The sequence below is a fragment of the Ptychodera flava genome, chromosome 5 (genome assembly GCF_041260155.1).
Source record: "Ptychodera flava strain L36383 chromosome 5, AS_Pfla_20210202, whole genome shotgun sequence".
Taxonomy (NCBI): Eukaryota; Metazoa; Hemichordata; class Enteropneusta; family Ptychoderidae; genus Ptychodera; species Ptychodera flava.
The window spans coordinates 23,211,929-23,235,458 of record NC_091932.1 but is presented as its reverse complement, the minus strand read 5'-3'; the positions used below and the strand labels follow the sequence as shown (position 1 = coordinate 23,235,458).

The window sequence follows — 23,530 nt, the reverse complement described above, 5'->3', positions numbered from 1 at the left end:
TGAGTTCAAATCTGATCAAACACCTACTAAATTTCAGCATATTGTGGGAATTACCGGTAACCTTTTTTACCTCCTTTGCATATCTTTAACACTGACATTTATTTGAATAAATTCACATGTGAGCTGAAAAGATATTAACATGTAGAGAAAATGGCATAATTTCATTTCACAATGCACAGCAAGGTTCTTAGTTCTCATGAGTCAGATTGTAGGAAACAAAACCAAGACGTCGAATTTCACAACCTCTGCGTGACCCAGTATGTGTGTTACAAATGGAGTGTTGTGGCGATGAGTGCTTAGGAGAGCTATCTAAGAATGCCATCAAGGATGCAGAGAGGGAGTTCAAAGAAATTGGGAATGAAGATCGTCAAAGACAGTTCATACTCAACAAAATCATCGAGCATTCAACATTGAAAGTCGTCAATGGTAAGAAAGTTGTGACAACAAACTTAGTCATCAAAGGAGTCCCAGTGTGTAACTCTGCCTGGTGTCATGTACTTAATATTTCTGCAAAGAGGTTTGCATCAGTGGTTCATCTCTACAAGGAGAACATTATTACTATTAAACGTGGTAACAGTGGACGGATGAGAATGACTGAAAAAACAACAGTTTGTCTGACTTGGATGCAGTTTCTTTTCGAGAGAATAGGGGATTATATGCCACACAAGACTGAAGTACATCTGCCACCGTCATGGACTAAAGACAGACTTTACAACAGAATGGTGTCAGAACTCCTTGAAAGAAAGTATGGAAGAAACATGATTATATCACGTGGCCATTTCCAGAGAATATGGGCGCAACATTTGCCAGAGTTCAAGATTATGAAAGTAAGGATCTTTCATCACCACTGAGGATAATTTCTTGAGTTTTATGCAGAAGTTTATTTTGATTTGTCAAACAACCGCTTGGCAGACCGGTAAAATTCATAGTAATGAGTCATTAGCACCTTGAGTATTTGTACAAATACAGGTAACAGCACACTGATAAATATTTTACATTAACACTGAACCCAATGATTGGTCTACATTGGCTACATTATTTAGTTTTCCTGATGCCATATCAATGTATCCTAAAATTTACTTTACTTATTTTTCTGAAATGCTATCAGGGTAAGCAAGACTTTCCAGTCTGCACGACATGTGTAAACTTGCGTGAAGAACTTGTAAAAGCCAAGAAAGCAGAAGATCGTACACGGATTACAAAACTGATTGAACGCCATGATGAGCAAGTGAGGTAAGATTTTTCAATTTGTAAAATTCAACCACTTTCCTGTGGGCAAAATGCGAAGGTGAATGCCTTTGGAGTAAAAGGGGTTGATTGGAGACTTTGTAAAATCCATTGTGAAATCAATTGTAATGAACTTGAAAAACATCAGTTTCTGCCAAAATAGAAGTTGATTATAGTAATATGTTCTAATCAAATAGGAGCGCTTAATAATTGCAGGAACGTTATTTGCAGTTGATGCATGCATTCATGTTTATTCTTTATCTTCAGCATTGAACGGAAACAATACCATAATGCCAGAGAAAAAGCTCGCACACATCCAGAAGAGATGACAACTGTCATTATTGATGGCATGGACCAAAGCAAAACAAATGTACCACACTTTGTTGTCAAGGATAAAGATACCCATGGATTATTGCAAGTTCTTACCCATATAACTGGTATGTTTATCAAAAATTGTTAATGTTTAATATACCCTCCTATCATGTTTTTTGATTACAAAGTGGACTCTTCAAACGTTGAAAATTGATGAAAAATCTACATCAAAAAAGTTTGATTTGTAAGTATAAGCGAACAAGTATATATCATTTAACACAGTTTTAGCACTCAATTTCTGAAGTTTTGAAATATTTAGTCTCTAACAGTGTATTTTAAAGACTAAAATTTTAGTTTTCCACATAATGTGTACAGGTACATACAGATTGATAAATATAATTTACTGCATGATTGTTTTAATCCACAGGGTCTTTACATCATACTGATGTCCCTCATGGAAAAGTGCCATATGTTTTTCTGGATTTGCGTCAGTTTCCTCATGACAGCAATTTGACAATGAACGTGTTACTGCAGATGCTGCTAAAGAAAAAAGAAGCACTTGGGAAAACATTATACACACAACTGGACAACTGTTACAGAGAAAACAAAAACAGATATGTCTTGTGTTTGGGCTCCCTGCTGGTTGAGTATGGTGTATTTGATGAGGTAAGGAAACAAAATCATTCACCAAGTTGCTTTCATGAATTCACAGACTGAATGAACAATCCAATTTATTTTCATTTTTGAGTCAGATAGTAGGCCATATACTAATATGATATTCCTGTAGGAAATCATTGTTGTTTGCCAAATGGATGAACACTAAATTTCCCAAAGTGTTGTTTTAACAGTATAGCATTTCTCTTGGTACTGATATTTGTTTATTTGATTATTTTGTCACTAAGACCAGGAGTATGTATTAGTACTTGCATGCACTACAGTATACTTAGCATGGTCATTACATGCTATGATTATCTGTGCATCTCACACAAAATGTATACTGTCAAACAGAAATATGTAGCTCATTCTGTAAAGCAGAGAAAAGTTTTAGAAGAGTTGTACCAGTAGGCAGAATGGCATGGACAGTTTGAAAGAGCCATAACACTGTTTCAAAATTGGCAAGTAGTTTCTTTCGCATAGCAGCCAATTTGCAATAGAAGTGGTGACTCGAAGGATTTTTGCAGCCAAGTTGTACTTAGTACTGTTCTCTATCTTCCCAACCATAGGTTACTTTCAACTTTTTGCCAGTGGGTCACACTCACGAAGATTGTGATCAAATGTTTAGCAAAATAGCTTCACAGCTGAGGAAGACAAATGCATATACATTACAAGGTATGTACAAGATGTATTCATGCTTCACAAACAGCTCTGGAGGGAATTTGCAGTGGGGTGAGGGACTTGAAAATATCAAGGATATGTTTGTGGGCACTTGAAAGGAGTTGGGGACTTAATGAGGGGACTCCAAACAAAATGTCCTCAATTACCGAAGATACTGAACTGTACAATGTACTCGGACATAAATCCCAGTACTTTGGGAATAACCTTATGATTATCACCTTTTTAGTCCAACTTTACAAGAAAAAATTCGAAATTGAGGCGTCTTTTGGATGGCCATCGCGCACTGTACTGAGCGATCGGTAGCAGACTGAGAACGAGTGAAGTGTGTCTGCTAAGCACACAGAACTAAATTTCTACCCATGCTGCGTAGTGCACATGGTAGAAATTGTACATCAGTAGCATATGTTCACTCAAATTCACAGGTTTTGGACTTACCTGAAGTACTGAATGCTGAGAAGTATATATTCTTGTAAAAATGTTATTGAACTCTGCGTCAAAGTTACTGGACTCCACGAAACTTACTGTACAACGAAACTCCATAGGCTACAGACGCAGGTGTATAATAAGATGAATCTTGTTCAGGATGTCATATTGTATTTTTGTGAAATGATCTAGTACATAAATATGTTGATCACTTGGATTAAACAACATGAGGCTTGGCATAATCTGTTATCCATCTTTTGCAAATACCAGAGTGTGTATCAGCTCATAGGTATACCTGTTATCATGATTGTAATATTATGTCCATTTACAGAGACAGGAAAATTATGTGTCACACATGCCCCCTTCATGTTTTGTGATGAGTACCATCCATTCAGTTTAGGAAGAATGTTTAACTAAATTGCAAATGCTGAAAGTGTAGTTTTGTAATAAAAGCTGCTCTGTCAAATTTATATATGCATTGATCATTAATTAATACATTGCCTTATTTATTACAGACTTAATGCACACAGTCCGCGGTAGCTACACTCCTGCCATTAATACAGAATTGTTGACTGAAGTTTACAATGTTAAACAATGGATAGAACCACACATAGCTGGAACCTTTGGTGGACACTCAAAGCCTCACAATTTCCGCTTCAGAAGAGTGAATGGAAAAGTAAAAATGAACTACAGAAAATGGAGCACTCTACCATGGAAACCAGTCCGTAAGAATGATGCAGAAGACAGTGATGATGAAATGAATGAAGCAGACGAATCAGACGGTCTTGTATGTTTAAAGGTAATTGTAATCCCATTTTGTCATAGCAAGCATATTGTGTATATCAAAGAATTACATTGAATCAACACAGTGATGTTGAAATATGATAATCATATGAGGTCTTGATGCACATTGTGACAATGTCATTTTATGTCTGTAGAAATATACAGCTTAATACACTTAGAGGGAGTTGCTGTGATATGGCTTGCTTTCAATCACTTCAAGCAAGTTTGCTAAGCTATGAAGTCAGTACCAGAAGGGCATCGATTTATGTAATTATTTCTGAATTGTGTCTCAATGAATGTGTGTGTAATTTTGAGTTGTGATAGGAATTCCATTTGGTAGACTCTAATGATATTGACAGAATATGTATTATTGTGTAGACCTTGCCTAAATTTATGGCACACAATTATATTTTTTTATATATTTTAGACCATCCCGAGCCTGGATGAAATCCCAGAATGGGTAATCCCCTCACTGGAAAAGCTTGATGTGGATGCTGTAAGGAAGCATGTCCCAAATAGCTATGGTCACCGTTTACCAGATTATGCAAAGGCTTCATGGAGAGATTTCTTCGACAACATTAAAAAATATGAGCAGGTATGTCTTCATGTAAAGTATTCTTCTGTAACCAATCACAATTTATCTTTAAGTGTATTACAGAAATAACGGGCGACGCCCTGACCATGAATGTGTATTTGTGGGTGCCGACAAGAGGAAAGCCAAAAATTAACAGGCAACGCTTGTCAAGCCCGTTAATTTGGCTTTCCTCTCACCCGCACCCGTAAATAAACATTAATGGTTAGGGCAGAGCTTGTTATTTCCATTATATCATCAATGAACCCAAGAAAAGCATCAAAATTTACAAAAATTTCCCCAGCAAAAGTCAACGGCGCCCCAGAACTTGTACTGCACAAATGTTGTATTCACTGAACAGTGACGTGTTGCGCTGTATGCAAGCTCAGTGAATAGTGCAATACATGACACACTGTTAGGTATGCTGTATAAGTTTTGCAAATCCGGAGAATTTTTTGGAAAATGGTATCTGAACTTGACCCACAAGAGCTCCAGTATTTGTACAAATCACAATTTACGTTTTAGCAGTAAAGTTACGATGTTTATGATGCTGTGAGTTGTTAATGTCATCATTCATATTCTTTGTTTATTTGTGGTCTGTCACTGTCTTTGATCAAATCCGTAGTTCTGATAGCAGCCTTTTTATTGAGTAAAGAGTATTCCTATTTCCTATTACCATATATAGTGTATATGCCTATTGTTCCCAGTGTTTCGTGGTAAAAACTGTTTTCTTCTCACTCAAATCAGGTTCCAGAAGAAGCGTCCACATGGCCATTGAAAGAAATTGTTGACTACTGCAATAACAGACGAAAAAGCCCTCCTGAAGTAAATGTGACAGGACAGACTGAAGAAAGGGTAGAGAAATTGGCTGCTATAATTGAGGAAGATAACACTCATGTAAGTACATCTGTGATTCTCAATGTGTTAAAACATCTGAAGTACAGACATGTTCTGTGGGAAAGGAGAGAATTAATATAGTATCACAATGTTCTGGCTTCGATTAGAAGTAGTCTAGTAAAGAAATCATTTTTAAGTTTGCATGCTGTGTAACATGTATCTTTAGAAGATCCATAAGAGCCCTAGTTGATTTCAAATTTTCACTGTTGAAACAACTGTACAGGAATAAATTAGAAATAGTGAGAAAACTGAAACCTGGTTAGTAAAATGAATTGTAAAATAGGACCTATCTTTCAAGATGTGAATGAAGGCCAGTTCTACTTCCTTTGTTATAAATGTCTCTTTGTAGGTGTGTAAAGCCCTATAATTTAATTTTCTGCAACCATCCTCAGTGACAATGAATTAAAATTATTGTCAGGGCTTTGTAGGAAGTAAAGTGAGTAAAGTGTTGAGGGAGAACTCTTCATTTTGATGTCACTAAATAACAGTTGTTACAGCATAAAAAGAACCCTTTCTTGCTTTTCAAAATCACACCAAGCTGTCAAGAATTCATTTAAAGTACAATATTTAAAACTTTGATATTGTGATGTTTTGCAGCAAACACGATTGAGAAGATTACTTTTATGAGGTTTATGAAGCACTGTCAAAACAAGTAACACTTATTCCATGATATAAACCTGCTGCAATCAGTCAGCTTTTGACATCGTGTCTTCTCTGAAAATCAGAGAAATCAGTTTTATTACTTCTTTTAAACATTATACTAAGTTTTACTTCTTCCATTTGTGACTGTTAATCTTTTTATTATTTTTTTTCAGGTAACAATCGGGAAACAGGGAAAGCGTCAGCCAAGGCATGTGGAAACTGTAGTTGACTTCTCATCTCTGGCAGCAGGCAGCTTTGTGGCTGTTTACTGCCCTGACTACACCGAGGTTCCTCAGATCGGCAAGGTAGTATCCAGAGATGAAGAGACATTCAATATCCACTGGTATTCAGGGAAATGGGACAGTGTATGGAGTCCCTGTTATGTCACCCAAGGACGTAAGAAACAACCATGGGTGGATCAACAAGTCCTCGCATCAGCCATCCTTTGGGACTTTAATCTGACAGCAGGACGCAAGTTAAAGGCAAAAATTAAGAACATTCTAAAAGCAAAGTATGCCAGTCTAGTTGTACAATGATTTAATTAGGCCATGAATCACCACAAAATAACTGCTACATTCTTAATCGTACCACAATTAGTCTAGCTTTTATACATTTCCATGAAGTTTTGTAAGGTTTTCATAACCTCTTGTAGTCTGACAAATTCAAAATCAACTTACACATCCAAAGAAATTGATTACACAATCTCTTGATACAGAAGTGACATTTTGGTGAAATTTCAGCGTCGAGAAACCCCAAAACTTGAAACAAAGATGTCATGTATATGCAGCTGATCAACAGTAATGACTAATGGGATGTGAACTGGAATGCATTGCCTACACGGGAAGGCAACTCAACATTCCAGTATCAAACTGTCTACATCTTGTGAAAACAACAATACAGTAGTGAAAATGTGTCGTGAGACTATTCTTTTTAGGGGATGGGGTGAGCAGGGTCAAAGAATCATGACAGTACTGGAAAACGTGTCATTTTCCTTACGATGCTGTCAAGGGAACTCCGGTTTCCCATTGTTTTAAAATCTTTTAATAGTTTCTTTATGATTTAAAAGGAATTTTACCAAGTTTAATGACCAAACATACTCTCCAAATATTTCTGTATTTGAGTTACTCTAGGGTAGGGGCTTATACACGGATGTAATGCATTTTTGAAATCCTCTGAAATTGGTGGGGGGCTTGTACACAAGCATTGAGTTATACTTGGATGAGTACGGTATGTATGTTTCGTCAATTGAAATCCCTGAAGTAGGTCGAAGTTTCAAACCAGAGTCCGATGTGCAATGTTTTAGTTCAGGGATGTCAAAATGAAATCCCTGAACTGGTTAGGGTCGTCAAACCAGAGTCCAATGTGCAATGTTTTAGTTCAGGGATGTCAAATGCAATCCCTGAACTAGTTAGGGTCTTCAAACCAGAGTCCGATGTGCAATGTTTTAGTTAGTTTAGTTTTTATTCACCACTGTAATTGCTCCGAAAGCATTTTATGTTCGCTATGATCTCTACACACTTCAAGTATGAACGTTTCACATCCCTCGAAGCCCTATTAGATGTATCTTTTCGCATTTTCTTGATAAGATAGTTTGATTATCAAATGCAACTGTAGATCTGAAAGTGCTTACCGACGTGTGACAACAGAGCGTTTGCCAAGCACAGGCATAGGAAATTCAACTTCGCTCACAACGAATAAACAATTATTACTCAGATATGGTTGCTCGAATGGTTGCTGCAGTTATACTCAAGGTCCTAATCACATCTACCAAGGTTATCACCAAACATGAGATAGTGGCATTTTTCAAAGAAGGTATGGCTCAAAAAAGAGAATAACAAACATCTCCCCGAAGATTTTATGGTACAATTTCTTTGCTAAGTATAATGCGAAGAGATACAGCAAACGGATCACGTAACTTTACCGTCCTTTACTACACAAATAAAAGAGCAAACATCAGTTTTCATCTAAATAATTAGAGAATGACACTTACTGTTACCGCGAACGAAGGAGATGATAGTAAGTAAAGCCGTTAGTGTGGGTACGAAGTGAGGGTTCCGAAAACCAACTATATTATACCTAACCTCCTTCATTGTAGATTTTAGATCCTAAGAATAGGCGAACATATACAACCAAAGTGAACACAAATGCGCTGCCGTCGAATGCACTTCACAATAATCTTTGCACACGTAAACTGACTGTCGCAGGAGTTTATTACTTAGTTTACTTGCATGGCCACACGCATATATGCTTAAGTAGGGTGTTGTCTCATTGCTTCCTCTTTTGTGTCGATCTGATATCAGTGGTCATATTCCCAGATGTTTGGCTAATCAGAGTGGAGAACCAGTCCAAATGTACACAAAGTTTATTTTCAATGAAATAATTGACACATAGTCATCTTATTGGTCTGGTGGGGAGCAATTTAAGGCAAGTGTATTCACTGTCAGTAAATTGATTCTAATGAGGACTACACAAGCGTAAACGTGTGTATTGTTCCAAGGGTTACGAATGAACTTGTAGGGCCAGCACTTTTGACATTATTCAGAAAAATAGTCCGCAAACGTTGGGACACTACAGCTGTAAAATATTTGACGTGATAAGTCTACCTCTTGCCCTGTGTGACAGATGCTACGTGTTCAAGCCCCACTGTAAAATCACACTCTCTACTCAACACCAACTGAAGACATGAAGGGAAAAGTGACTTCAATGAGGCTTTACTTTTCTGAGTTCAACCACGGCCATCCCAGAGTTTCGAACAAACCATACTCAGATGTTAAGTCTAGAACCTTAGTAAACCCTCTGGTAATGGTTCTCCATATATACCGATAACACGTATTTGTTTTGTTTTGACACTCACTGTCAATTGCAAATTCAATGCTCAATACAACCTCCAGTATTTCTATTAATTTCGTTTATCTTAACCATACCTATTGCAATGGGGAAAAATAATCGGTCTACTTTCTACTAACATCATCCCTGTGTTCAGTAGAGCTTCCTACGAGAAAAGAAATAGCAAAAACATCATAAGAAAGGTTTTGCTGCATGGACTCAACTCTAATCTAAAACAGGACAGAATCAATTATGCAGAGCAATTACCACAGACGCTAGAAAGGGGTTCCTACAGTTTTTCGTATCTGGAAGTAAAACTTGGAAGTACTGTAATGTATCTGGAAGTAAAACTTAGAAGTACTTCAATATCTGAACTATAGTGCCATTGACATTTGTGTAGCTGGAGGAGGTCACGATTATTTTGCAAACACAAACGGGGTAGCAAAAATTAATATTCTGTTAGCTATTTGTTTACATTTATGTTATTTGATATGAACTAGTCTTTGTATCTCAACCACTTTTCGAGCGGCACTATGTAGGACTTCATTCTTTGCTGTGGTACGCTAAAAAGAGTCACATTTGATAGAAATAAATTAGGAGAATTTACTTGAAATCACATAAAAAATTTCGAGTTCTAAAAACGTACGCCAGAGGGAACATCAATTAATGCCATGTCACGTGATCATGAAAGGGATGTTTTCTGACGACTTCAAAGTTATGGTAGCTTTCTAAAGCTCATAAATAGCTGAAAACAATCAATGAACAGGGAGAGATTTTACATATTCAGATGGCATGAACGTTTTAAGTAAGGAGCTCGTGGAGTTTGAAAAGGCTCAATCAAAACAAGGACATCAGTCGGCATACAATTGCGTTTTATGCGTGATATTTTGTGATGCAGTTGGCAAAATTGAGACCAGCCTGGATACCGCCTCGGAGTAACTTTCGTTATTTATTGTAACTTACCGTGAGAGACTATTGAAATAGTACGAGCGTGTAGTGACTTTAATACAAAATATGCATTGTCTGTTCTGTATTCAGGCAATAACTATGCACATCTATGTATGTATGTATGTATGTATGTATGTATGTATGTATGTATGTATGTAGTATGTATGTATGTATGTACATGTATGTATGTATGTATGTATGTATGTATGTATGTATGTATGTATGTATGTAGTATGTATCGTTTCTGTATAGGTATTGTTTTTTGTGTGTACAAACACATACATTTATATTTTAATTGCAATTTTAATTTCTCGTTTTCAGACTTATATTCATCGTACCAATAGAATGAAAGCAAGGATTATGCATGTTTCTCCTTTATGCCGTGACCAGTCAGTTTTACAGTCCCTCGTCTTCTGGGATTGATTTTGCTTGGAAGCATACAGTTATGTTTAGCGAACTGCTACGAACATTCTACTTTTTCTCTTCAGTTTTGCGACTAGACACCTTCATACACGTTTTCAGCCTCGGGTTCAGCACTTTCGTAGACAATGTTTTCAACGAACCCTTCCTCTTTGGGTCGCGAGTTATCTCCGTTTGATTTATTTGCATCCGTGTGAACCCCGTGCCGAGTGTCATCGACGCCTCGTTCGTCAACATCTACATTTTCATAGTGACGTTTATTCCAGTGTGCATGTGGTTTCCCTTTACTGCTGTTAGATGAACTTCTTTTCCTTCTGTAATAAAATGATATGTAAATAGATTAATACTGTACAGTCACAATGGAAATGTAGCAAGCTTATCGATCGTGCACATGCAACCTATGGAATCGCACTGATAATTAAACGCTGTACATGATTGAAAAAAAACATTGCTTTACAAAACTTTAAGTTGTGGAAATATTTGGCAAAGTCAATTGGAAATGAAGTTATGATCTGTGATTTTGAGATAAATGCACTCACCGTGCAGTCCGACGCCCAAGGTTGAAATGTGGCGTGCGGATATGCAGGTGAGTGGCTATTTATTCTGTCGGGAAATGGACTGAGATGGCGCTGTGGAAACCTATTTGGATATTGGGCGGATTTTCAAACCAACAGGTGAAAGTGAATTGATTTTGTGGATCCATAGTGATTCGATTTGTTTTCGCAGCTTATCGTCTGGCTGATTAATTTGCACTACTGCAGAAATTGTAATGTCGTTGATGTCATGCTGATCAGAGTTGAAATGAGTGGTACAGAGGTGTCTGTATTGTGTGGCGAGTGGTCGAAAGATGATTGACAGGCTAGCAACGCGGCAAGCCTTTTGTTCCATGGTCGTCTCATTAAAGGGGAAATTTACCCAGACTTTCTTAGGTAAACAAAATAGCGTTGGTTTTATTCACTTTCACTTGCGCGTATTAGCGCAGTGGCAAAAGCTGAACGCACGGAAACCGGAAGTGACGTATCAAACTTACTAGTCACAGCGGGTTCAAAGCGAGGTCACTTATGACCAAGCTCTTCTACGCCAAGTAGAGTACGCGTACGCGGTACGCAAACCTCAGCGCTCGACTAAAAAGCATAATGACGAAGATAATCGGTAATAACTTCAAACCTGAACGAGCAATCGATGATCCAAGACTGACATCGTCAGAAAGTTACAGCTACTCGAGTTCGGAAAGTGACTATTCTAGCTCCGATGACGAAGTTCAAATTACTCTCGGCGATCAATCATGCCTGTCATTGTCAACCCAATCGCTGTGAAATCATGCCGACACCGAAGTAATGCCAATGCTCTAAAGAGATCGACATTAATTCTAAAAGTGCGAGCATTTTTAATGTGTTACAGAACACCTCGATGTAGCCATGATAAGTCTAGAACCAGCGGTCCTGTCTACAGCGTTCCGTTTCTAGTGCCTGAGCGTACGCACAGTCCCATATGTACAAGCAAAGCACTTGGGGCTGGATATGCCCGGGCAGTTTTCTTTTAGGCTAGTAGTTCAGTAGTTGGACTTGCAACTTTCGGTAAAAGCAGTCCTTCTCAAAGTGGTATTCGCAGAAAACTTTATTTCTGCTCGACTTTAACATCGACACCGAGTGCTTGGCCCCTATATTCTGTAGCCATTCTGTACACTCTAAGTGGAAAAGCTTACAGTTACACATGTCGACTGCTTCAATGACCAAGTTTACGACGTCACTTCCGGTATTTTAGTACACCGCTGTTTGTTAGCCAGTGAGTGAAAGTGAATAAAATCGACTCGAAAGCCTTTCAATGACCATATCAGTTTAATATGCAAAATTAATTTCAGGGTAAATTTCCCCTTTAAACTTTAACCTTTTCACATTGAAATAAGCTTCAAAGGTGTTTGGAGACTTTGTTTGTGGTTGATAATTGCACGAGATTATGCGAAAAATACGACGAGATGGCATCGTGTTGCCAGTCGCGTAGCAACCATAGTTACTTTGTGAGCTCTCAGGGCAGAAACACTGCTTCACGCCAATCAAAACATAACACGCCAGCAGTTTCATAGACATGTCCTTCCTTGACGAACGTGTAAAAGACGGTATGACTGACCGTAAACCATTGAGTAAAACCAGACAGTATCGATAAAAGATTTTCAAATTTGGTTCAAACACACTCATTATATATTCATAAAAATATGAGAGGAATGTTATAAAATGGTAAAACTCACTTTCCTGAAGCTCAAAACACTCCCGTTTTTGCCAGCACACTAATTCCGCTCAGCACCACACGACAACAACAACACAAACTTTGCCGAACATACTTTCGCTTAACAATTGGCGAAAATCCGAAAATTACCGAAGGATGCATGGTCAGCACTCTTCGGAAAAGAGAGGCGAGAGCTACCTGAGGCGAGGCGAACATGAATGGGTTATATAAGCGTTCCACGCCTTGAACAATACCCGTTGCTAGTCTGTTTCTCTATTTGTCTGTGCCCTGTTGAGACGTAGTCGACGTCTAAGTGATCTCTTAGTTTCACCCACATATTGCTTTGAGCAACGCTTTCACGTGATGAGATATATGATGTTCTTGCTTTGACAGCTTATGTTGTTTTTGATTTCATGGGTGGTGTTATTGGCGGTACTAGTGAAATGGTTGAAAGTCATGAAGCCAATGATGAAACTTTTTGATACTTGCATTCTTCCGATAGAAGCAGGCGTCAATTCACGTTTCGAACTTTCACACAGATAATTAAACGACACATCATTTTCAGTGTCACTTTACTCATCATGTGCGACACATGCGTCTCTGTACATGCTCGCGCGAAAACCTTACAAATATAAGCATATCCGACGCAATGAGTGAAAAAAAAACCAGTCAATAAATTTGTTTTTCATAGACTATGGAACATTTCAGTGCTAAAACGGAGTTCTTAATCTTAGTATACACCAGTTTATAAGCTACAAACCTGTAAATAGAGATGATTACAACTGCAATAACGACAACGACGAGAGTGGCCACAACAACACCACCAGCAATGTATGCTATAGGATAAAGATAATAATGATGTAACAACAATAACATTATCATCCACAAAAACAACAACAACAACAACAACAACAACAACAATCATCATTATCGTCATCTTCATCATCATCATCTCCATCATCACATCATCATGACAATAAATTATATCTTAGTGTCACGCTTAGGCAGACTTTGAAGGAGTTTATTATGACATTATGAGAAGATAATATACAACGACAATTTCGCGAGTTAAATGACATGTCACCCATTACATAGCGCCGACACAATATGCGTGAGTGTTTCTATTTAGTATTCATCTCAGGGATATGAATTTTAGGAATCAAGTATTGACTGTATCGTTGTAAAAGTAGCCGGTCCTGAATATGTGAAACATTATCAAATGTGAAATTCAAATAACCAAAATTGGCTTCCGTAGTATAAGGAACTTGGACAAAAGCAGTGGCATTTTTTTATTATAAGGTTAAGGCTTTGCTTTACGACAGTCTATAGGCAAAGCAAGCCTTCTAATCTCCCCTGTTTCCAACAGCCATAAAGTTCGCACTTCTTTATGCATTTCTCGTACTTTAGAGGATTATTGTTTAAACTTTCCTCAATTAAACCAGCCTCTATCACAATCATAAACATCAGGGGCCAACGTGCAAAAGTCGCCTAGGAATTTACCGATGTTTTGAAAAGCAAAATGACCGCTATAATTTGTGTCACCTCTATGACGAGAATTATCTTTTCGATTTCCACAAATGAGAGCGTGACAGTACAAAACTCATTTACTCCAAGACTAACAAAATTAGACCCATCTAAATTACAGACCAGAAAATCATTGTAGAAATTAGAGTATTTACTTATACTCCAGACGGATTTTACCTTTAGCGTAACGCAAAGAAAGAGCTCAGCATAAAACTACAAGAAACACAGTTGTGGTCATACAGAGCGATACACGTGAACAACCCTAAAGAGGTCTGACTATGACGGAAAGATACTTCATAGCGATACACGTGAACAACCCTAAAGAGGTCTGACTATGACGGAAAGATACTTCATACCTGTTGATTGCGATCCTTGTTTATCATATCGCCCTTTCGGATCTCCTGAGTTTGGCAGTGTCAGGGTTACAAAAATACTTGGTTCTGTTATTCCAGGTGATTTGGTACTTGATCCGATAGTAGAATTTGATGTATTCGCTGGGTGGTGATGATAAAACTGTCATAAGCTAGCGATTTTACTCCTTACTCCTTACTCATTTACTCCAAGACCTACAAAATTAGACCCAACTAAATTACCGACCAGAAAATCGTTGTAGAAATTAGAGTATTTACTTAAACTCCAGGCGGATTTTACCTTTAACGTAACGCAATGAAAGATCTTAGCATAAAACTAGAAGAAACACAGTTGTCACATACAGAGCGATACACGTGAACAACCTAAAGAGGTCTGACCATGACGCAAAGATACAAAGCGATACACGTGAACAACTCTAAAGAGGTCTGACTATGACGGAAAGATACTTCATACCTGTTGATTGCGATCCTTGTTCATCATATCGCCCTTTCGGATCTCCTGAGCTTGGCAGTGTCAGGGTAACAAAAACACTTGGTTCTGTTATTCGAGGTGATTTGGTACTTGTGCCGATAGTAGAATTTGACGTATTCCCTGGGGAGTGATGATAAAAATGTCATAAGCATGGGATTTGTAAAAATATGTTTTACGTATGCAAAAGGTAGAAACGTGGATAGTGTGGTGGGACTATTTAATAGAATTGACCGAATACGTTGGTTGAAAAGCTGGCCATTGATTGCCGTTTGGCAGACATGAAAAGACCAAGTGTCCTGGGGCTATGGCCCAAACACCAATAAGAATTTTTACAACATGAAAATGACCTGCATAGGTTGTGGTCGGATATTTAGGGTGGGGAAAATCATGTATCAGTGTGGGAGAGGCAAATTTATCGACCGTCACGGAAGTTTCTGGAACTGTGTGATAACATAGAATGAGATCGCAACAACGACCAAATTCAGACTGGAAACTCTGTGGATCAAACCAAAAACAATATCAATATTGCTATATCGACTGAACAAGCATTTAATGCATTAAATCAGACATATGCTGCCGCGGAAACAACCACAATACACAACATATTTTTCATGGCTTGTTCAGCCACAGGGTACGGGGGAAAGCCCTGGGGTGGGGAGGAAGGTGTTTTTTGTGCAACGGTTTACCTTATTTGATTTTATTAATTTTGACTGTGATATTTCAAATAAAGAGTTCAACTCTAAACCGTCTGACTGCTTTATCATTACCGACAAGTCCTTATCTCCTCTCCAACTTGTGTATACACCACTGTAATTGCTCCGAAAACATTGCCAACTTGCTAATCCGCTGTCCGTATCAGCGGATTAAGTGATTGAGTCAACACCACAGCCGTCCCACACGCATTAAATAAGGATTTTAATGTGTGTGGGACGGCTGTGGTGTTGACTCAATCACTTAATCCGGTGATACGGACAGCGGATTAGCAATTTGGCTTTTTTTTCGGAGCACAGTGGTGTATACACAAGTTGGAGAGGAGATAAGAACTTGTCGGTAATGATAAAGCAGTCAGACGGTGTAGAGTTGAACTCTTTATTTGAAATATCACAGTCAAAATATAATAAAACAAATAAGGTAACCGTTGCACAAAAACACCTTCCTCCCCACCCCAGGGGCTTTCCCCTGTACCCTGTGGTTCAGCTGTAAAAAAACAGTTCAGGCTAATTAATGGTTTTATTGACCCATGTAACTATGGACAACGGGCAATACACTATTCACAAGACCGGTGAATCCGAGAATGTCTTAAAACAATTTCATGTGATAAAAGTGCGTCCAGATTGTGGCATATTATAATTTAGCATGTTTCATAAAGTCCAGTGAAGTGAAAGGATAACATAATATTGTGTTGCCACTTTCCCTGCGCATCTGTCTGCACACAACGGGAAATTACACCATATGACAATTATAAATGCTGAAGTCAACACGAAGAGTAAGTTCATGTACATGATTTATAAGCAACTATCCGACTAGCATATACAGTACCTGGATCTTTCATTTCACAATTGCTTCCGACGTATCCCTCCGCACAACTACACGAGTATCCGTCAGATTCACCATAAATGATTGGATGACATGTTGCGCCATTTTGACATGGTTGGCTCTTACACACCATGACTTCGACGTCACATTTGTCACCCTTCCATCCCTCCATACAGATACAATGATGAAGGTGATCTTCGGCATAGCGTGTTCCATTGTTTTTGCAAGGGTTGCCACTGTCGCATGTGACATGAGTGAATGCTGTAGTGAGACAGAAGACCAGTGTACTGATCGTAATTGACAACTTACAGATGCCGCTGTTGATATGCGCTGTACCATTATCATAACTTGTTACAATTCAATTTTTAAATCGTTACATATTTACAAATGTGTTGGTGGGCGGTGTATGACATCGTTTTGACGGATGGGTTGATGTGTTAATTGATTGATAGATAAACTGGTGAATGGGTAGATGCGTATGCGTGGTGAGCCGGTGGTTGTGTGGATGGCTGAATGGGTTAATAAGTTTGAATAAATCGCTGGCTGGCAGACTAACGCTGCTGTGGCAGATAGATGCATAGGGCGGATGAATATGTGGGTGTGTTGGTAGACATGTAGTTTGTTAACTTTCGACGTAACGAAATAGGAATGTAACGGTTAGCAGCCTATAATGCAGCGCAGCTGCCTCGACCGTAGTTTAACACGTCCCGTCGCGGACAACTTGAACATCCTCTAAATCACTGTATATATGATTCTTTTTCTGCCAATGTCGTGTAGCTTAGCCACATTTTGTCATGTAGGCGTTTTGAAAAACGAAGCGACGATTAGAATTCTTTCTACTTGTTTTCTTGAGAAATATTATCTTTTAAGAATGAAAACGTGTGTGTGGTATTGATCGTTTCGTTTTCATGACAGATACTCATGACAAGAATGCAAGGAGGTTGGCCTTTAAGCTTACTTTCGATTAAGTCAGAACCCATGAAATGAAAAGGGATCCTAAATCGTACGATAGTCTTGATAAAGAGCTATAATACCTTGGTAGTATACTGCAAATCCGTAATTAGAGTCACTCCAACCACTGCCGAAGTACACGTGTAGCAAATATCCTTTGGTGATTCCCACGTGGTACTCCACAACGCCCTTGACATCACTTGCACCTGTGAAAGTTACTTCACCCCCTCGTTTGCCTCGTAAATTGAAGAATTTGATTTTATCGTGATAACCCAGCCCTGGATGATCCAAGTAGAGCATTCTTAAAGTCACGTTAAATACTTCATGTGGTTCTGCACTTATCCTCCATTCACATCCTACCCGGTTCGGATACTTTCCTGGAAAATCCGGTGAGAATATCCACCCTCTTTGAGAAGAAATTGTGTATCCACAACTACCAAGTATAGCTAGAAATTCAAAATTGAAAGTTATATCAGTGGATAAAACAGCAACTGACCACTCTTCGCACAAACATAAGCCATGTCAGTGACAAGACAATCAGCTACTCTCCATGATGAAAGCGAAGGAAAATTGTTCACAGTCGATACTTTTATATTTCAAAGTTAAACACTTGAATTGCCATAAAAATATTCGTTATAAGTCCGTCAACGACTCTATTAATATCATTAAGTCGCAGCATAAAAACTAAAACTTGTCAATTTAGAGAAAAATGAGAAACGTATCGAAGTCTTGAAAGGATTAATATTAACATTTGGTCACTATTATATGAGATGTTACATTTCACAAGGATACATTGGGTTTCATATCTAGGAACACCCATGAATTACAATGTATTTCTTAGAGTCTCCTTACGGCTGCGTCCTTTACAAAGACGAGGTATCATAATCTCTGTCATTTAAGTTACATACGTTTACTGTGTATTTCAAGTCTCCATTATAATTTCCATATGGCATCAACACTTACAGCTATACACAGTACTTGTAGTCTTCCCGCCACAGCTTTGTACGGATGATCCTGAACAAAGCTCGTTACATTTGACGCTCATCAGGACGTAATATCCAGTGGATGGTAAGAATTCACCGCAGCGACATTCTCGCCCGTTTCGCAGTGAAGCAAATTTAAATCCTCTGCCTTCACTTCTACAGTGTCCAAGGCAGTAAGATATGGTCATTTCATCAGAATCCAGTACAGAAGGGCCATTCGTAAATGCAGCAAGGCCATTCCTGGTATGGTCACTAAAACAACCTTGATAACCAGAGTCTAAGTAGAAACAGAAGGGATGTGTGTAGTGATTAGTATTCATTGAACATATTTAAAAATGTCCATGTTATGCTTACCTTAAGAGGTATCAGGCGTAATGTATGCTGATAATGTAATGTAATGCTTGAATATGTCAGTTCTGCAGTATTCATAAGTCTGTCTGGTCGATTGTCACACTGAGGAGAGAAGTGAAATGGAACAGCTTGCGCTACCCACTATTTTAAGTTTGGAAAGAACGGTGCTAGAAACTGGAGTAGATTTAAACACAATTAGAAATGAATTTGCTAGCAAGTAGTATCAGTGACAAAGTTCAAGCAATGACGTCTCTCAATATGGAAGGCCCCGAAGCCATCGAAGAATATTAAAAAAATTCCAGTGACATGCAAGGGTGGTAAAGAAAATCTTCGTAAAGTAATGAAAGAGTTCTACAAACACTGTAACCCACAGAGACACGTTTGCGATACGAGAAACCCAGGTCTATCAGAAGCTATTGACATGTGTGAAACATACTCGAAAGTAAAAGCAAAATTAGTGTGAACTGTGAGGCAGCTTACTGACTGTCTAAATCGTGACCGATAACAAAGTTGCAAAGCCTAAGCTAGCTGGTTGAGATATATTAGCTTTGGAAAGTTTTGTAAATCGGAGGTACAACAAGTCAGCATAAAAACAACGGGAGGAACAGTAGTATCGGAAAATGGCCCACAGTGAAGCAGTGGAGAATTAAAACATTTGCTCAGTACACTAACTTTGGTCATAGAACGTCATCCTCTAGATACACATAAGGTAGCGGCATGGTGCAAAGAGCAGTTTGAACTGTGGAAAGGTTGCTAATGGAAGCAAAATATGACGCTCAGAGAAAGATCCAGACTTGCTCCCTTAGACATTACAAACACCACTGTCAATGAGAAATGACCACACATTCAGCTGTAAATGGTAGACGGACTAGAACATCAAGTCCCACCAAGGCATCACTCAAAGATCAACTCAAGTTATTGATATTAAACCTATAATGAAGATCCCTAGAAGTTCTATGATGATCGTACATCTGAACCAATCGTACTTTTAAAGTCTATGATCAGGTGCGCATGTGCACGTATGAACATATCTTTTGAAACATGAGACTGTAATTATTATCATATACTTTATTTCGGACTCATTGTAATGCAACCTAGTACAAAACACCGGCCATATTGTACAACCAACAACAGATGTTATTGGCGCCTTATAATCTCGAGTTCAATTGGTGACTGTGGTGTGTAGATCCACATGACAGAGCATCGATTTCATTACCTTTAAACCCGTGACCTACAGGTCCCATCCGGCAATCTCTCGTCAAGTAAATTATTTCACTGTTCAACGAATAATGTAGCATTATCATCGCAACACTTTACTAAATACATCAAACATACAACAAATCCCCAGTCGCGTCATGTAAGTTGTGTCGGTTCTGCAGTATCACTGGATCTGTCAGGTTGTTTGCTATAATGATGGATTGTGTGAAAATGATTCACTCATGGCAGTTATTAGCTTTCTTACTTCGAGTAATCATGTAAACAGGTCGTGCAGTAATTGGCCCACAGACGTAAGTTTAGTGGACCACTCAGGCCCATATAACGCTACTGTTCAATTGAAGGTCTGACGATACAAACTAATCATAATTTATTTATGCTACATGCATTATTATGGTGAAAATGATCAGTTGCGGCAAGAGGGAAGAAAAGCTTAAGAACTTACATATACAGTAAACGCCAACATCTTCACCGTGAAAACACCTCTCTGTAAAATTTGTCAGGCGATAGTTAAAAGGTCCTTTCCGATATGCACAATCGGACAGCTTCGTCTCGTTTCCGTGGCAGGTAACATTCTTTAACCATATCGTACCTGTCCTCTCGCCGAAAGGACCCGGGCTAGACGGAGCTGGGTCTCCTTTGGTCATGGTAAGCACTCCTGGAAAGCCTAATATATATATATATATATATATATATATATATATATATATATATATATATATATATATATATATATATATATATATATATATATATATATATCAACAGCGAGTACACCCTCACTTCTATCTATCTATCTATCGATCGATCGATCGATCTAAGGCAGACATTTGTTTACTTCTCGCAGCATATAAAACCACATACATGTATTGCAATGCTAGGTTTAATCTACAGAATCATAACATTTTGATGACTGAATGCCGAAGTGACGAGCAGGGTTTTACACATATATACATAAGCTTACATACATACATACATACATACATACATACATACATACATACATACATACATACATACATACATACATACATACATACATACATACATACATACATACATACATACATACATACATACATACATACATACATACATACATACATACATACATACATACATACATACATACATACATACATACATACATACATACATACATACATACATACATACATTTTGATATCTAATGGTTAGCCTTCTGTCAAATTATAATGCCATACTCATTTACTCATGTAAAATCATCAATTGTTTAATTACAGAATTAGGACAGTATCCCATTGATATTTCCAGACCACATTTTGAGCTTTGGATCGCGTTTAGGTAAGTCACGGTCCCTCCCGGGACCGTGGGTAAGTGTAAGGTAGGGAAATCTAAATGAAATAATTGTCACAGAACCGAAATGACTTACCAAGATTCCTACAGACTACATTGCTGTCTTTTAAATCCCAGCCGTCGTCACAGATTGTTCCCCATGAACCGTCGATGAAAACTTCGACTCGCCCTTCGAACGGGGTTTTGCCGCCGGAAAGCCTTACATCGAAAGCTGTCGTGGACGAAGCATTTGACATAAGAATGAATCGTGAAAGTGAAGGCGAACTCACTGGTCATAACAGTTTTTTTGTGTTGCTGTCCTTTACTGCTGCATTGCTTTCTTGCTGACGGCCATATTCAATTTATGGCGAATCTCACAGAGACAAGACTGGTACTCTGGTCACACTGTAGACTAAACGTCAAACTAGCAGGTAACTTTAAATTCATCACAAACTGTGTATATCAAAATACTGAACAAATGCTGATCGGGCTCACTCAATCGACTCTACGCTTGAAAGCAAGCACTGGATTCAAAGGGCGGATGAAAATCAATATGTAACTCGTCAGAAAATCTAACGAACTCATTTTACTGCTATCGATGCACTATCCAAGGGGTACGATAGAAAAATTTACCACTAGACATTATTGCCATTCGCATCTCTTTTTTGTCCGCTTAAAGAATAATGCGCCTCGGAAACAGATATTCGGATTAATTTCTTCAATTCTTTTCTGATCTACCGCTTGTAGGTGCTCATTTTCGAGCACTGGAGAATGAAAAACTATTAACGTCTTAGTTTTTCGAAAATCCAAAAATTTATTTTAACCCCATAGAGTTAATACTAGGCCGGCGGCCATTTTGAATTTCAAGTATCGCAAAATGTTGAGTAATTTGTTTCACTAGTTCCAAACTTTGCACGGTGACCCCTGCTTCTTATTGTTGATTTGGTAAGAGAATGGTTGAAAGCTTCATTTATGAAAGTTCGGGCAAAAGGTTAAGTCTTTCACTTTCGAGGCGCATACTCCTTTAAAAGAAAGCTACTTTCACACGGTATCGGAGTTTGACCTGCTTCTGGTAAGGGCGACATTTTTTATTTTTGTGTTTCTCATCTCCCGACCGACCGCAAATTTCAGCTCCGACATGAAAATAAAAAAAAAACACTTTTTATTTGCGCCGCCTCTGGGGCGATCATCCTAGCAACAGCACCACTGTCATCAAATTGTGAGATTGCAGCGACTCAGACTGAAAGGACAGAGAACACAGAATACTGAACTGAAAGACAAGAAATTGAAGTGACTGAATGGACAGAACATTGAACTGAAACAAATACCCTTCTTTGTACTTAAAAATTGTAGAGACTGAATGGACGGAACATTGAACTGAAACAAATAGGTTTTTTTTTGGTACTTGTTTTTTTTTATTTCGACCGCCCGCCCTGCCTGAGTATTCCTCTGGAGATGAGAAACAAAAAAGAATAAAAGGGTCAACCTAAAACAACAACAGTTTTAGCTGACATTTTACACGTGAACAGGTTGGAGTCAGAACTTCAAGAAGAGTGAAATGAATTTATTCATTTTACGGTAAATCTTAGAACTATACACCGGGCCTCTAATGTGAGGAATTGTGTACAGTTTGAAACCTGTGACCACTGCGGTACAGAATCATTCAGAAAATAACATGAATGAGGTCAGCTCACAAAAAGGATGAACACGGCCACACCTTCATTCCACTGTGAAGTCTTATCAGGCGTATGACGCCAAGTACAACATCGCTGTGAAAAGTGAGTTTGATTAAAAGCAGGGGAAGATTACCTGAGCTGAATGCAGGCAGCCGATCAAAGAAGAGTCCAAAATAGATGACCCCTTGGAGAATTGAAGTCAGCATTCTTTACAAAGTCACTGTCTCTAAAGACGTCGACCTTGTTACAAAGTACCAGTAGGATCAATACACGGAAGTTCTTGTGTCGACCCGGCGGCGTAGGCCTAAGTCATTTCCTCGATTCTCCGAATTTGGAATAGACTCACTTATTAGTTGTAACAGTCCGGTTATGTAATTGTCACAGTGCGAGGAATGGTTGCCATGGTAGGCGACAAGGTCATTACTTTGAGGGTGATTTGTCACACTGTTCTTAGGACAGAGAACACATAGTCACGATGGTCTTGAGAAATAGTTTCTTCCGGGTATCGAAAGGGAGTGGCGGCGATAGTT

General features: G+C 38.4%; 4 protein-coding genes across 8 annotated transcripts in view; 2 read left to right on the top strand and 2 right to left on the bottom strand.

Annotated features, from left to right (window-relative positions):
* Positions 1-8,479, bottom strand: part of LOC139133303 (scavenger receptor cysteine-rich domain-containing protein DMBT1-like) — a 27,757-nt gene extending 19,278 nt beyond the window's left edge. Inside the window, exon 1 of the mRNA XM_070699836.1 lies at positions 8,181-8,479. Within this exon, the coding sequence (XP_070555937.1) occupies positions 8,181-8,280 (100 nt within the window). The 5' untranslated portion in view covers positions 8,281-8,479. The remainder of the gene's footprint in view (positions 1-8,180) is intronic.
* On the top strand, positions 262-2,604 carry LOC139132633 (uncharacterized). Its single transcript, XM_070698904.1, has 5 exons — positions 262-827; positions 1,109-1,233; positions 1,495-1,664; positions 1,967-2,205; positions 2,548-2,604. The coding sequence occupies exons 1-5, from the start codon at positions 273-275 to the stop codon at positions 2,602-2,604; spliced, it is 1,146 nt and encodes a 381-aa protein (XP_070555005.1). The 5' UTR covers positions 262-272.
* Positions 2,767-7,617, top strand: LOC139133305 (uncharacterized). The gene is made up of 5 exons (XM_070699838.1): positions 2,767-2,868; positions 3,813-4,096; positions 4,508-4,675; positions 5,399-5,548; positions 6,364-7,617. Exons 1-5 carry the CDS (start codon positions 2,814-2,816, stop codon positions 6,724-6,726), a joined length of 1,020 nt encoding a protein of 339 aa, XP_070555939.1. The 5' UTR covers positions 2,767-2,813; the 3' UTR covers positions 6,727-7,617.
* On the bottom strand, positions 3,053-23,530 carry LOC139133302 (scavenger receptor cysteine-rich domain-containing protein DMBT1-like). Of its 5 annotated transcripts, XR_011552557.1 has the most exons (10): positions 23,134-23,530; positions 21,422-21,556; positions 20,456-20,677; positions 18,425-18,721; positions 17,545-17,907; positions 16,514-16,771; positions 14,488-14,625; positions 13,368-13,443; positions 10,237-10,698; positions 3,053-3,447 (listed from the first exon to the last, which is right to left on the bottom strand). XR_011552557.1 is itself a non-coding variant. In XM_070699832.1 (9 exons), the coding sequence occupies exons 1-9, from the start codon at positions 23,204-23,206 to the stop codon at positions 10,461-10,463; spliced, it is 1,800 nt and encodes a 599-aa protein (XP_070555933.1). In that variant the 5' UTR covers positions 23,207-23,530; the 3' UTR covers positions 9,553-10,460. The 5 variants fall into 5 exon arrangements, 4 of the variants coding, with proteins under 4 accessions (XP_070555933.1, XP_070555934.1, XP_070555935.1 ...); XM_070699832.1 differs by lacking the exon at positions 3,053-3,447 and having other exon boundaries at positions 9,553-10,698; XM_070699833.1 differs by lacking the exons at positions 3,053-3,447; positions 20,456-20,677 and having other exon boundaries at positions 9,553-10,698; positions 23,134-23,511.